This window comes from Candoia aspera, chromosome 4 (genome assembly GCF_035149785.1).
Source record: "Candoia aspera isolate rCanAsp1 chromosome 4, rCanAsp1.hap2, whole genome shotgun sequence".
NCBI classification, from domain to species: domain Eukaryota; kingdom Metazoa; phylum Chordata; class Lepidosauria; order Squamata; family Boidae; genus Candoia; species Candoia aspera.
Window position 1 is genome coordinate 32450465 of NC_086156.1, and position 13578 is coordinate 32464042.

At 36.9% G+C, this 13578-nt stretch overlaps 1 protein-coding gene across 1 annotated transcript in view; it reads left to right on the top strand.

Annotated features, from left to right (window-relative positions):
• DNAH11 (dynein axonemal heavy chain 11) overlaps window positions 1-13578 on the top strand; it is a 160717-nt gene that overhangs the window by 125185 nt on the left and 21954 nt on the right. The window contains exons 66-72 of the mRNA XM_063303749.1: window positions 3430-3634; window positions 5020-5184; window positions 6565-6705; window positions 8784-8954; window positions 11842-11964; window positions 12455-12648; window positions 13136-13284. Of these exons, the coding sequence (XP_063159819.1) occupies window positions 3430-3634; window positions 5020-5184; window positions 6565-6705; window positions 8784-8954; window positions 11842-11964; window positions 12455-12648; window positions 13136-13284 (1148 nt within the window). The remainder of the gene's footprint in view (window positions 1-3429; window positions 3635-5019; window positions 5185-6564; window positions 6706-8783; window positions 8955-11841; window positions 11965-12454; window positions 12649-13135; window positions 13285-13578) is intronic.

Consider the following 13578-nt stretch of genomic DNA (forward strand, 5'->3'; position numbering starts at 1 on the left):
GGATTAAAGCTTGCGGGGCCATTATCTCAGTTGTTGGGGGTCATGCTGCCAGTTTGAGCTGTAAAAGGAATGAGAAAGAGGGAAGAGATAAAAGATAGAGACACGTTGCCACATTTGAGCTTGTACTGCTTTGAGGCATCAAGGCAGAAAATGCCTTGGGAAAGACTGTGCAGGAAGTTGGTGGCTGGAGAGAGAGAGCGCTGTGCACAAGTTGATTTGGAGTGTGCACTTGCCAGTTCCTGGCCCCAGAAGGAGAAGAGGGTAAAGATGTCAGCTGGAGGCTTCCCTGGGAGAAGTAAAAATCCAGACAGAGGGATCAGAGTCATCCAAAAATCAAGGCAGATGGGGACAGAGGGAGCAGGATGCCTGCAAACCCCAAACCAGGAAGGACTGGACAGAAGACCCAGAGGGAGATGCATCACACAAAGTCTCTGCAGAGGGACAGTGGCAAGGTCTGAAGAAGCAGGATGAAAAGCTTTAAGCACACTGCAAAGTAACTCAGTCAATTTGCTTCTCATCTCTCTTTTGTAGTGAAACGCTGAGGAGCATGGAGGAGGAGAAAGGGGGGAGTTAGTAGCTAAGCAACGGAGCTGATGATTGCTAGCAAATAGCCCTGGTAGAGAGGTAGGCAAAGTTAGAGACTGGGAAAGTTTGGACATTCTGCTATAAATAGTTCTGGTTTTTTCACTAATGCTTGTAAATAGGCTTGTACATGGTAAAAGAAATAAAATAGCCTCTATCATGTGTTTCTCAACCTCAGCAACTTTAAGTTGTGTGGTATCCAACTCCCAGAATTCCCCAGCCACCCTCTAAAAGAACCCTCAATCACGCTGTGGCAACACCCAAATGCCAGGTAGAAAAATGGATTCTTGTTCTCAACACTGGTTTATCTGTGTACTTGCTGAAGCTTTACTGACAAGCATACCAGGAGTCTTTCTAACCACCATGTAAGCCCTCCAGAAGTCAATTATGCTAATATATCATGGAGCCAACCAGAATATACTATACTAAGAATCACTTCAAACCTAGGGCCAGCCCTGCCCATCTCCTTACAAAATGCCTATGTACTAGTGGATGTTGCCAATCCACTTTTAGAAACATTAAGCCAACTCTAGTTGCAATATATTATTGTATATTTCTGTTGGTATCTCACAGGGAACAAATAATTCTGTGCTTAAGTGTTGAAAGTAAGTTCTTTCTACATATGCTTTGGTGAAAAGAAACCATTACATACCAGCTGCCAGATTGGTGTGCAGATTGCCATACTAAAGTCTATGAAACATACCTTACACTTCAAATGAGCAATATTGACAGTTGTTTCATTCTGATAAAGTGTCTGACATAAAAGCACAAGTTTTCATCTAGCTGAGATGACATTTTCTTCTGTGTCATTTCATGCAATAGCAGGATAATCCAGAAAATGATACTCTTTGCCTTGAACCTGATGCAAACTTTTAGTTTAAATTTTCTTTCTCTTCACTGGTTTGATCAACTTGTAGAGTCTGCCTGCTGTGATTGTAACAACTTGTCTCTACACCTGATCCATTACAATTCAGTCTCTGTATTAGCAGATGGATTCAGAAGTTGGATCTGGGAACTTTTAATTTCAAACAGGTCTTGGAATAGAACTTCTTACATGAAAAAGGACTTGTATAATTGATGGAGTTTGTTTAGCATGTTTTCTACTTTTTTCCTATCTCAGCAAGTCTTTGGGTTCTCAGGTATGCTTTGATAATACCCTCTTGTGTTAAGTAGAGAAGCTCAGTGTCTTTAGGATGCAATGATTTCTCAGGGCAAATCATTTTTTTACTTCAATCGTTTATACTTTCTGTTCATATATGCATTAAAGAGTGATATAAGAGCAAAGAGCAAGAAATCCATTTGTTCACTTAATTTAGCATTGCATTTCCCTTCCTGCACAAGAGTATTTGTATATATAAAAGATTTGAGACAAGGTCACAATAGAAATCTATAGTGTGTGTGAGTGTAGGTGAACAGATACACTCTTCCATTGTGTTATAAAAATCCCTAGAGTTGGCCAATATAAATTCCACCATGTGAAGGTGAAAGATCTGCTCTATCACAGTTTCTCTAAGGATTCTACTCACATCAGCTGTGTGGAATCCTGGAAAAAAAAAATCCATGGTTACTATAGTTTGAACTCCAGAGTTAACCTCTACATAAATGTCTTTTATTGAATTGGATGAATTAATTCTGTCATCTTTTTCCCCTCTACTTCTTTGGCTGATATTATAGCTGAACCATAAGAGAGCAATAGCACAAACATTTATTTTTCCCAAATCTGCAATTAACCAAAAAACCCAACATAGCTATAGTGATAAAACTCATTGAATCATTGTGCAGTGCTTGCCTTTCATAGCTGATAACCACAGAAATTGGTAATAATTTATTACTTCTGAGCATTGAGCACATATAAAATGCAATTTTAGTACAAGGCTCCAGAACTCATTTTAAAATGAGGCATTTTAGCATTGCAATAGCATGTTATTGTTCCCCAGGTAAGTTTCTCTGTAAATAAAGGAAAACAGTGAGTTACAAAATTGCCCTCTTTGTTCTATTGCCAGTTTCTGAAATCAGTCTTCCATTTTCCCTTGCAGCAGAGCATTTATTGTAGAAGTTCAGCATATGTTCCGTGAATATATATAGACATTTTATGATATATTCAAACTGTATAACAATTTTTAAATTATTATGACAAAAATCTGACCGTACAAAGAGAACAATATTTCGACATACAGTTTTGTAGCAAATCTTAGGATTGGCTTCTGTACATTCTATTTATGCAGCCACCTTTCCTCAATTCTCTCTGCCTGTCCCATAAGATCAGACCAAATGGGCATGCTCTGGGTCCCATAGATCAAACAGTGCCATCTGGTGGGACCCTGCAGTCATGCCTTCTCTGTAGCTGTTCCCACCTGCTAGAATACCATCCCCTGTGATATTTGGTTGGTCCCGACCATGCTGTCCTTTGAAAAAGTTCTAAAAACCTAGCTTTTTAAACAGGGCAGAGACTAGGGTGATTTGTGACCATGACTGGTAAATGATGGGGACTGGAACTTTATTTGTATTTTTCCCCAATGTATTGTATTTGTATATTTGCTTTCCCTTCTCCCATGCTTCAGGTGTGCAGTGCACTTTCAAAATTGGTTATGACACCAGTAAGTATGTTTCGTGCATTTAAACAAGGAATACATAAATGCCCATCTGAATTTAATTTTTGTTAGATAACTTTTTAAAAAAATATCTAATAGAAAGCTGCATGTGGCAAAGGAAAGCACAGCATCAGCTCTATGTATAATAATGTGAGACATGCTAGGGCCACTTTGACGTGCTTTTTGCATATAATCCTATAAAACTGCATTATTTGGGACTCAACATTGTAATGATTTTCATTTTAATCAATCTCAGGTATATCAAAATTGAGGACAGAGAATGTGAATTCAACAAGAATTTCCGTCTCATTCTTCATACTAAGCTGCCCAACCCCCACTACAAACCAGAGCTGCAGGCTCAAACCACTCTAATTAATTTCACAGTCACAAAGGATGGATTGGAAGACCAGTTGTTGGCTGAGGCTGTTAGTATTGAACGACCTGAGTTGGAGACAGTTAAGGTAAACCTACATGATGCTATGGTATCACACAGTCAATTAGTTCAGTTATAATAATCACCAAAAGTCAATGAAATCTCCTGTTCCCTTAATCTAAATAGGTAAGTATTGAATGGACATTTGGGCTCACTTGTGATTAAGGACTTCCATCTGCATTCTATCCCACCTGCCCAGATATGTGTGATTGGGTCAGTGCTATGAAGCATTGGATTAACTGATTCATAACTTACGAACATCTTCACAAATCTCTCGTTACTAAGATCTACAGGGAAGGATCTTTTAAGGATGTCCCACTGTCAGAGGCCCAACTTTTGGCCCTGCTGGAGAGGGCCATCTGCACTGCTTCCAAACTATGGCATTTATTCTCTGAGGATTTGCTCTCAATCTTCTGCCAGCTGTTTAATCGCTATAGTATTTTAATACCTATTTTATCGTTAATTTGAATTTGTATTTGTACCTTTTTTTATACAAATTTTGTTTAACTTCCTTGATTCTTGCCATAGAAAAATGACATGGCGTAAACCAAATAGTGGTCTAAAAGGGGAAGGGAGAGGGAAAATATTTATGAAAAACACCCAGATTGTAAGCTAAAATGAAGGATTTACTAACAGCTGTGCTCTCTCTCATTTTATACTTACTTTTGTTGCTCCTCATTTGATACTGCCTTTTGTCCTGAAGCTGTGTGTCTGAACTGGCATTCTTCCCTAAAATGGTTTTATGAATATGAGCAATTTGTCATGAATACGGATGGAGAGCGGGGGGCTCCCATCCAGGCTGTAAAGCGCATGCGTAGCACTGAGGAATTAGGTAGCCATTCCAAGAGACACAGATCGGGCCCGCCTTAGCCTTTGGGGTTTATCTGTCTGGGTTTTTCCCACGCTTCTTCAGTTTGTTAGGATTTTCCTGTTATGTAGCAGCAATAAAACACTAGAGACCTGTTCCTTGTCTCAGCGTGGTTCCTGGCTGTTAGGACACAATTGTACTCCTACACACATTAATAACTTTGATTTGTCTGTATGTGGAAAGCCATCATGTATTCTCCATGGAAATCCTTGCTCAAGGGAAGAATTTGGAACAATTTGTCAAGAGTAGGTGTGACCTGAGACAGGTGTAACAAAGAAGTGCACCAAGGCTACTTCTTGAACGCGGCCTTTATGTATGACACTGGTATCCTCATCATAGCCAGATATCACTGTCGCTACACGTTTGGTCAGGATTAGGCAAGGTGGGTTGCTCTGTTACTGTTGAATTGCAACTCTTGTCAGCTCTTGGAAATATGGACAATAGCCAGGAATCATGTAGCTTCAGCCCAAGTATCTGAAGACCTAAATTATTCTTCCCGTGCATAATCCCTATTTTAAACCAAACTTCTTCATTGTGTTTGCTAGTCTTTTCTGACAAAACAACAGAATGATTTCAAAATTCAGCTGAAGGTCTTAGAGGATGACCTGCTTTTTCGCCTTTCTGCTGCTGAGGGCAGTTTCTTAGGAGATACTGAACTTGTGGAGAAACTTGAGACAACAAAATCAATGGCGGCAGAGACAGAACTCAAGGTACCGCGGCTTTTTTGTTGTTGTTTATTCGTTTAGTCACTTCCGACTCTTTGTGACTTCATGGACCAGCCCACGCCAGAGCTTCCTGTCGGTCACTGCAGCTTTAGGTTTTGATTTTGTTACTTGCAAGTACATTTTTATCTGAAGACAAATCTAGATATACTAGGCTGGTCTCCTTCCTTCCTGTGTCATAGGTGTTAGCAGTTGGCAGTTCGATGTCCCAAAACAGGAAAAACTGTGGGAAGTCTTGGAAGACGATGGGCTTATCATGGTGGCTAATGACAAAGCATCTTATCCCCCCCTTTTAAATGCTCCGTGCCTATTGTCATGATATTGAACCCACTTAGCCAGTGACATTTAAAAGTCGATCGAGGTCTCAAGAGGGGAGGAATCACAAGCCTTCCAACATTTTAGGGATCGATTCATGGTCCCTGAACTCTGCATCAGATCTATACATACAGTATAACTGTTTTTTTACATAATTTGGTTCAGTTTATTAGAACCTTGATTTTAGGAAGAAGTATGGACATGCCACATTCTTAGAAGGTCATGTATCTTTCTAGATTATATTCAATGAAATTAATAAATCTCACCTCCCACCCACTGACACTTTTAGTTTGAAGTGGGCAACAGTGTACTGAAAGAAAAATGGAAAAAATACTTTTAACTTTTCAAAAGTTAAAAAGTTGTATTTTCCAGCGTTTTTTTAATGGTTTTGCCTAGTTTGATTTCCTTGGGTTATCAGGAGAATAGGTAGAGATTTCTTCTGTTATAATAGTTCTATGAAAGTAAAACCACATTACTCAGATAAAATATCTATTGACTAATACAATACAATTCCATATTCTAACATACAGTATTATGACCGTCAACACTTACATATCTATATGAGATTTAAAAAAGCACGCATTTAACTTCTGTCATTTTGAAACTATTTCTATGTAAACAATATTATTTTGGAAATCAACCTGTAAAGTCCTACAGCTACTTATTTACAGTTTTCATGTAATCATTCTTATCATCCACACCTGAAATAACTGTATAGCTTCTTAGAGGCTGGAATTTATCACTTGTGATCCTTGTATCATAAGTGGTATCTTCAAGACAATCCATCACAATCCTGAACACTGTTATAGATTCATTGTAGATGCTAGTATTTTTAGTTCTAATTTTAAAGCATCCTTTTTTTTAAAAACTGATAAAGATTTAGCAGTTCAATAATTAATCAGTGTGAATTATATGCTAATCCATCACTACAATTTTTATCCTTAACTCAATGGGGATTCCACCTAAGTAATTCTGTGTAAGATCGCAGCTTAAATGTTCTTGTGGATTTGCTATAACAATAATTACGATGTCTCATTTGTTGTTACCAAACAGGCTGCAGAAACCAAAGAAAATGAAGTAAATATTAATGAAGCCAGAGAGCATTATAGGCCAGCAGCTGCAAGAGCATCTCTTCTTTATTTTGTCATTCAAGATCTGAGCAAAATCAATCCCATCTATCAGTTTTCACTGAAGGTACTTAAACTTTTTCTTGCTCTGTTTCTGAAAGTAAAAGTAAATGCAGAGCTGCAAACAGCTTGATTAGCAGCTGTCATATCCCCAGAAAGTTGGAAAGGGATATGATAACTTTGGAATGTTAAAGTCACTTATTTGGCCCTCCTGTTTTTATGGTCAAACATATTAAATCAGGTTTATATTATACTGAAAACTTGCAGAAGATTTCTAGCCAGAGAAGTGTGCAATGGAGAAGAATCGCTTGTACAGTACTGGCAACAATTGCTTTATCTTCTTAGAATCTACGGCTATCAGTGGCTGGTATAGTAACAAGAAGCAGCTTGGAAAAGAACATCACAATATTAGAATTGTTCAGAGCTACTGCAAGCAACACTATCCAGGCTTTTCTCATTTTCTGTTCCAGTTATGGTGTCTTCCAGTAATTCATCCATGCCACCTTTCCTCCATTTACTCCATGACTTTGTTTGCTTGTTTGAGGAGAAAAACAAATGACATTCAACATTCAGGACCTGATCATTTCACATTAGACTTGATTATTCCCCCTCCCCTACCTCAGAGTTTTGCAAATGGGTTTTTAAAATACCTGTTACTGTATGACCACATCATGATATAGATCCCTTCAGTTCTTCAGAGACATATGAGCATGTTAATGTTTTAAGGCGTTTGCCTCCCTAGAATGAATCCTTCTTCCTTTAGTACTTAATTCAAGAGTCAACTGATTTTGTCTCCCTGCTGGGGGAAAATGTGTTTTGATTTATTATTCTTTTGAGCCTTCATTCCTGCTTAAGGTAACACACTGTCTTGCAGAGTTTTTTTTTTAATCACTACTTCAATTTTTTCTAACACAAATTAGATATCCACTCATTTAAACTCATTTCAGCATATTGCCTCCCAATGCATCCATTTCTAAAATCTTGTATCCTGGTACTTTAACAACTGGGCTCTGAGAAGAAGCCTCAAATGGTGCTTTTCTTTCTCAACTCAAGACTTATCTGGCACCAGAGAAATCAAATTGCACAACTGCTTTCTTCCATCCCTGGCAACAGAAACGCAGTAATAGCAAATTAAATAATTGACTTCTCTTCCATGCATGAAACTCACGTCCTTCTTCCTAATAATAGAACATTCAGATTCATAAAACACTTTAAGTTAAATGCATATCCTTCACCAGAGACAATATCAAGTGAGTGTTGTAAGTTCTATTCCCTTTATAACAAAATCATCACACATCCTATCCAGATCATCACATTGCTTTTTAAATACTCCCTGGAGATCCTTCTAAACCAATGTGTGTTCGTAATTTCCATAAAGGGAGATGGGCGGTGGCTAAATATGAGTAATAAATTAAATAAATAAATAAATAAAGACGTCTTTATAATGTATGGAGGTTCTCAAATTCTATTTTTTTATTGTTTGTTTGTTTGCTGCCTCATTTACTCATAGAAATTTCTACAATATAATAATCAGGTCCTAATTGTTTCTCAAGAAATTGTTCTCCCTTGGCATTGGTTTCTGAAGCTTAACTTGTTCAGCTAAAAGAGCCAGACAACATTCTGGGACTTGGAAGAAATCTTTCTAAGATGTTTTAACATTTCATTCACAAAAAAGTTATTACTATAATATCTGCTTCTTGATCTAGTAGAAAGATCAGAGAGAAAGAAATTAAGAGTTCCTGAGTGTGCTGATCTCATTCTATTGTTTCCCTCAGTGCTCTTATGCAGTGTAGCTTTGTTTAAATTTGAAGACTGAATTACTTCTGGAAGGATTTTCTCATTTTTTTCTTTTGAGTTTATAATATTGCTGAATGATATCTGTTTACCTTTGCTTATTATGCTTGTTTCATAGTACTAAATTCTATTACATTCCAAACGCAGCAGATAAAACACAGATTGAAGTACCATATTTGAAATGGAGGAGTGGCCATTTTCTTTGTCAAGAAGCTTTATATGTTGCTGATAATCTTTTGTGTAGCCTAAATGTCTATATGTATAATTACAGAAGTCATTAGTAAGTTGCCAACAACATTCCTTACCAAAGAGAAACTTTGAGAAAATGTATTTTTTGTTTTGTTTTGTTAGGCTTTCAATAATGTATTTCATAAAGCCATTGAGCGAGCGGAGGCATCAGATGATATCCAGGAGCGCATCTCCAACTTGACAGAAGCTATAACATATTTCACCTTCATTTATATCGGCCAGGGACTTTTTGAGAGGGACAAACTCATTTTTCTTGGCCACACAATATTTCAGGTTAGAAAAGTTTAATTCTTATTATCAGCATTAGCATTTCAAAACTGGAGATTCATTTATTGATATAGATCAGCATTTTGCAAATTTTTACTGTATAAGTTGAGGTTAATAATATGTATAAAGTTGCAGGATAGATTTGGCAACCAAATTATTAACTGGCTTTCAGTTATATATACAAAACAGAAAACAATAAACGTGGAACAAAACAGTTGCACTCAAAATATCCCATTGGATGTTTCAAGTTGTCTGTGTTCTGTTGGAATAACACTTGCAATGGCTTGAATGTTCCAAATTTTGTTGGAACAATACTTGAAAAGGTGTTTGTTTTTTGTGATAGGAAATAATGGGGATTTAGGACCAGCTGCTGGTCCCTTGTTTTTCACTTCAGAGCCACAAGAATACAAACTGCATGTTATTACCATCCCAAATGCAGGACAATTGGCCAAAGGGATGGTTTGTTAAGTATTTTTGAAAACTTTAAAATAAATCCCTGGAGGAATAATGGAGATACAACTCTTAACTAGCCAAAATTCTGTTTAGATTGGAATCTATTTAAGTAATCTCTCCCAACAAAAAGAATGTATGTCTGTCTTTCCTTCCTTCCACAGCTTATATGTCAAATACAAACACAACAAAATTATGTTCTTTTCTGATTTTTCTGCATGCACAAGGGGTGGCTGCTGGACAGTTGGTATTATTTAAATGCATGAATAATGTTAATATTAAAAGACAGAGCAGCACACACAGTGTTCACATATTCAACAAAGTCAACAAGCCTAAATCAATATAGAATATTTGCATTTTTAAGTGCATCTTGCAACTCAACATGAGAATCATGAGAGTAATGTCCAGCTTTATATAACATAAAACATGGAGATAAGACAAAATACAATAAAAGATAAGTTGAACGCAGCCACCACAGGGCAAACTTTCTTAGTTCAGATAAACCACTTTGAACACTGAGACTATTAACACTAAGGCTTTAGCTAGAAACAGATAAACAGGGTTAACCATTATTACTACTAAACTTGGAGCAAATGTAATCAAGTCAAATTGTTCCTAGTGAGTTCCTGTCAACTCTATTAAACAAAGCTTGGTGACATTGAGAGGGCAATTGGTCAGCTAAAAGAACATCCAGATAAAAAGGATCAGTTTGGCCTGGATATTGAACTAATGAATTAGTGTGATGAATTAGTATCACAGGTCTTGGTAGATTCTGGTAGGATTGGCAGTAAAGAAGCAAATGGACTGTTGTTTCAATGGCTCCTGACTTAGAGCGACAAAGGTGTTCATAATGTGGGATTTTCTGGACTCTCCCTTCCAGAACCACATTTTATAGGGCAATACTGCATCTGTGAGTGTCAAAGCTGTTTGGAGTTTTGGCATGGTGATCAGATTAAGATCATCACCAGGCTTTTGACTGAGAACCTGGTTGCCTAAGAAAACATAAACGTGAATTGGGCTGTGCCCAGTTTAACACCCAATATCACATATTTGTTGTCTGTGGTTCTTCCTGACCAAGGAACTGTCGTCAGTGCATGAGGAGAGAAGCCACAATGGTGCAGCCTCTCCTCCAGCTCTTCTTTCCATTTTGAAATAAAGGGGTCAGCTAATACATATGGGTCTAAGCTTACAAAGAAAATAAGCCTAAGCCAAAATTTGAAAATGTAAATCCATGCTCTGGATTCAGCTTTAAGTAGGCCTGCTTTAATACAAAGAATAGCACTAGACTCACGCTGAGGCACTTGACAAATATGTCATAGGAACTCAGACTGAACAGACCTAACCTTTGAGAAGCGGGAATAAGTACCAGGTTGCTCATGACCCTTCGCTGAAAAGAGTTTTATTGCAGCCCAAGCAAACTGGGCAATTTACCCAACCTCAGCAGCATTAGAAACACGTGAAGCACAGTAATGCGTGTATAAACATATTTTTGTTCTATCTATGTACAAAATAAAGCATAGCACAAAACAGCTATAACCTGTCTATCAATCCATGTCAGTTATAACTTCCCTGTAGCAAAAGTTTTTATTTTTCTTTTAATTACTGTACCTTACTCTCTTACATATTCTCTCAGAGTGTGTGCTTAAATTCTACCTTCCTCTCAATGTTTTGTTCCACATCATCTTATCCAGTCTAAACCAGTAGCATCAGGGTCCCACTGCTAAATGAGTTAGGCTGGGAGAACTTGGGAAAGAACTTGTCCAGTGACCAGCCACTAAACAATAAACAAATCACAGTGCCTGGAACAGGATACTCAAAACAAGACCACCTATTTGTTTATTTATTTAGTTTCAGACTTGAAGCAAAATAGCATGTTTTGTTCCATCTCGAAGAAAACTTAATCTTACCTATTTTATTTTACACTCATTCAAAATGGTCATTTTGAAGTTAGAACACATCAAGATCCCTGTTACTAATCTCTCCAAAGCCCAGGTCCACATACACGGGGAAAAATGTCATTCGGTTAATGTAATCATTAACTAAAACGAGATGGTCAGATCTATTTGTGGATATCATTATGTTCAAAGTAAGAAATTACATTGGCATTACAAAAGAAGAGCAAGAGTTGAGGTGGTCCTTTTGAGAAGGAGCAGCTGGAAGCCAGGGCAAACAGAATGAAGGATTATTTTGCTTTGATGCTCCATTCTTGTATCAAGAGCAGAAATAATGCCTGCCTATAGAATCAGATATATGAAAAAGTAAATGGTCTTATAATGAAAATGGCAGTTATACCTGTAATAGAAAGAAATGTGTCTCAGCTGCCCAGAGTTATAACAGATTGGGGTAGCCTATAAGTTTCATAAAATAAATGAATGAATAAATAATATGTAGTAACAGACTAAATCTGATGGATTTATATTTTCATTCACTCTTTACTTCCTAGATTTTGTTGAGGAATAAAGAGATAGAACCCACCGAGCTGAATTTCTTGCTACGATTTAAAGTTGAACACACTTATAAAAGTCCAGTTGACTTTTTAACAACTCAGCCATGGAGTGCTATTAAGGTAAGCACAGAAATACCTTTTTCTGAGATATTATGTATTATCTTGGGATTCTGTAAAAATGCAACACCTCCCATGTCTGAGTGATTTTTAACTTAATCATGAGCACCTTTATTTCAGTGCCCTAATTTCCCAACATTTAAATGCACAATGTATTCTATACACAAGTCTAAAGTTGCTTTGCTTTGATGTGCATACAGTTTACAATACATATACTGTACCTCATTTTATATTTCATTTATCCATCTTGGTTTTAAATAAATATTTTTTAGAAATCTTAAGTAAGCAGTCTTTTGAAAGATGACTTAATATTTTCTCTATTAACTGGGGCCTTTAGCTGTGGGGACATTTAGTTAACATTAGCTTATATTCTGAAAACCGTGCTTTATACAGTTAACTTGCAGTAAGATTGTTGGTACATATGATGGTATTTCTCTTTTGATCCTAATAATCTGAAAGCCAACAATTCATGCATACTATTAATGCATTACAGGCCATTGCCTTAATGGATGAATTCCGAGGATTGGATAAAGACATTGAAGGTTCTGCAAAGAGATGGAAAAAATGGGTGGATTCAGAATGCCCAGAAAAGGAAAAACTACCCCAGGAATGGAAAAATAAAACTTCTTTCCAGAGACTTATTATACTACGAGCATTACGCCCAGATCGGATAACTTATGCTCTGAGGTATAATGTCTGATTTGGGGGAGGACGAACAGAAATTTGCATGGATGTATCATGCTGTTTGCCCATGTTCATCTGCATGTTTGGGCATGCTCATCATATGCTATTTAGTACTCCAAATGATCTACAGTGAAAACAAAGTCTCAGTTGTAATGAATCTGGAGTATAGCAAGTTTTATATAAACACACATCCAGATAGCACTACTTTAAAACCATGTTTTAAAGGTGTTTATTCATATCTAGCTGCTTGTCTCACAGATATGCCTGTCCCATCACATCTTTTTTTTTCAAGGTTGCCTATTATGAATAGAATATAGGGTGTTGTACAAAATTCACATGGCAAATCATACATATGAAGGGGACATTACATAGCAGTCTTCATACTTTATGGATTTAATATGTCAATTCAGGCAGCTCCTCATGGTTGTGAATTAGGACATAGGTTAAAGGCTTCTAATTCTGATTTATATGTATGTGCATATTTCTATAGAGATTTTGTAGAAGAAAAGCTAGGTTCAAAATATGTGGATGGCACAAGAATAGACTTGGCTAAGTCCTATGAAGAAAGCACTCCAGCTACTCCTGTGTTTTTCGTTCTTTCTCCTGGAGTGGACCCTCTTAAAGACATGGAGACACTTGGTGAGCCTTATTTCATTGTACAAATATTGTGTTGGTTTAAAATTATGAGGATCTGGCAATTCAGCAGTGTAAATTTTCCCTTCCTTCAATTTCAAAAAGTTAACAGAATGCAAATCCGAAGTTCATGTATTAGTAAAGTATGTACTTTTCTTACATTTCCTTCTCTGAATGGGAGAATAAATAATTTTTGTTTTCATAGTTCTTGGACAACTACCTTGAACATGTGAACATCATCAGCTAAAGACTAATTTATTTAGATAGAGAGAATAAGGGAAATTTATGTTAAGGGTCAGA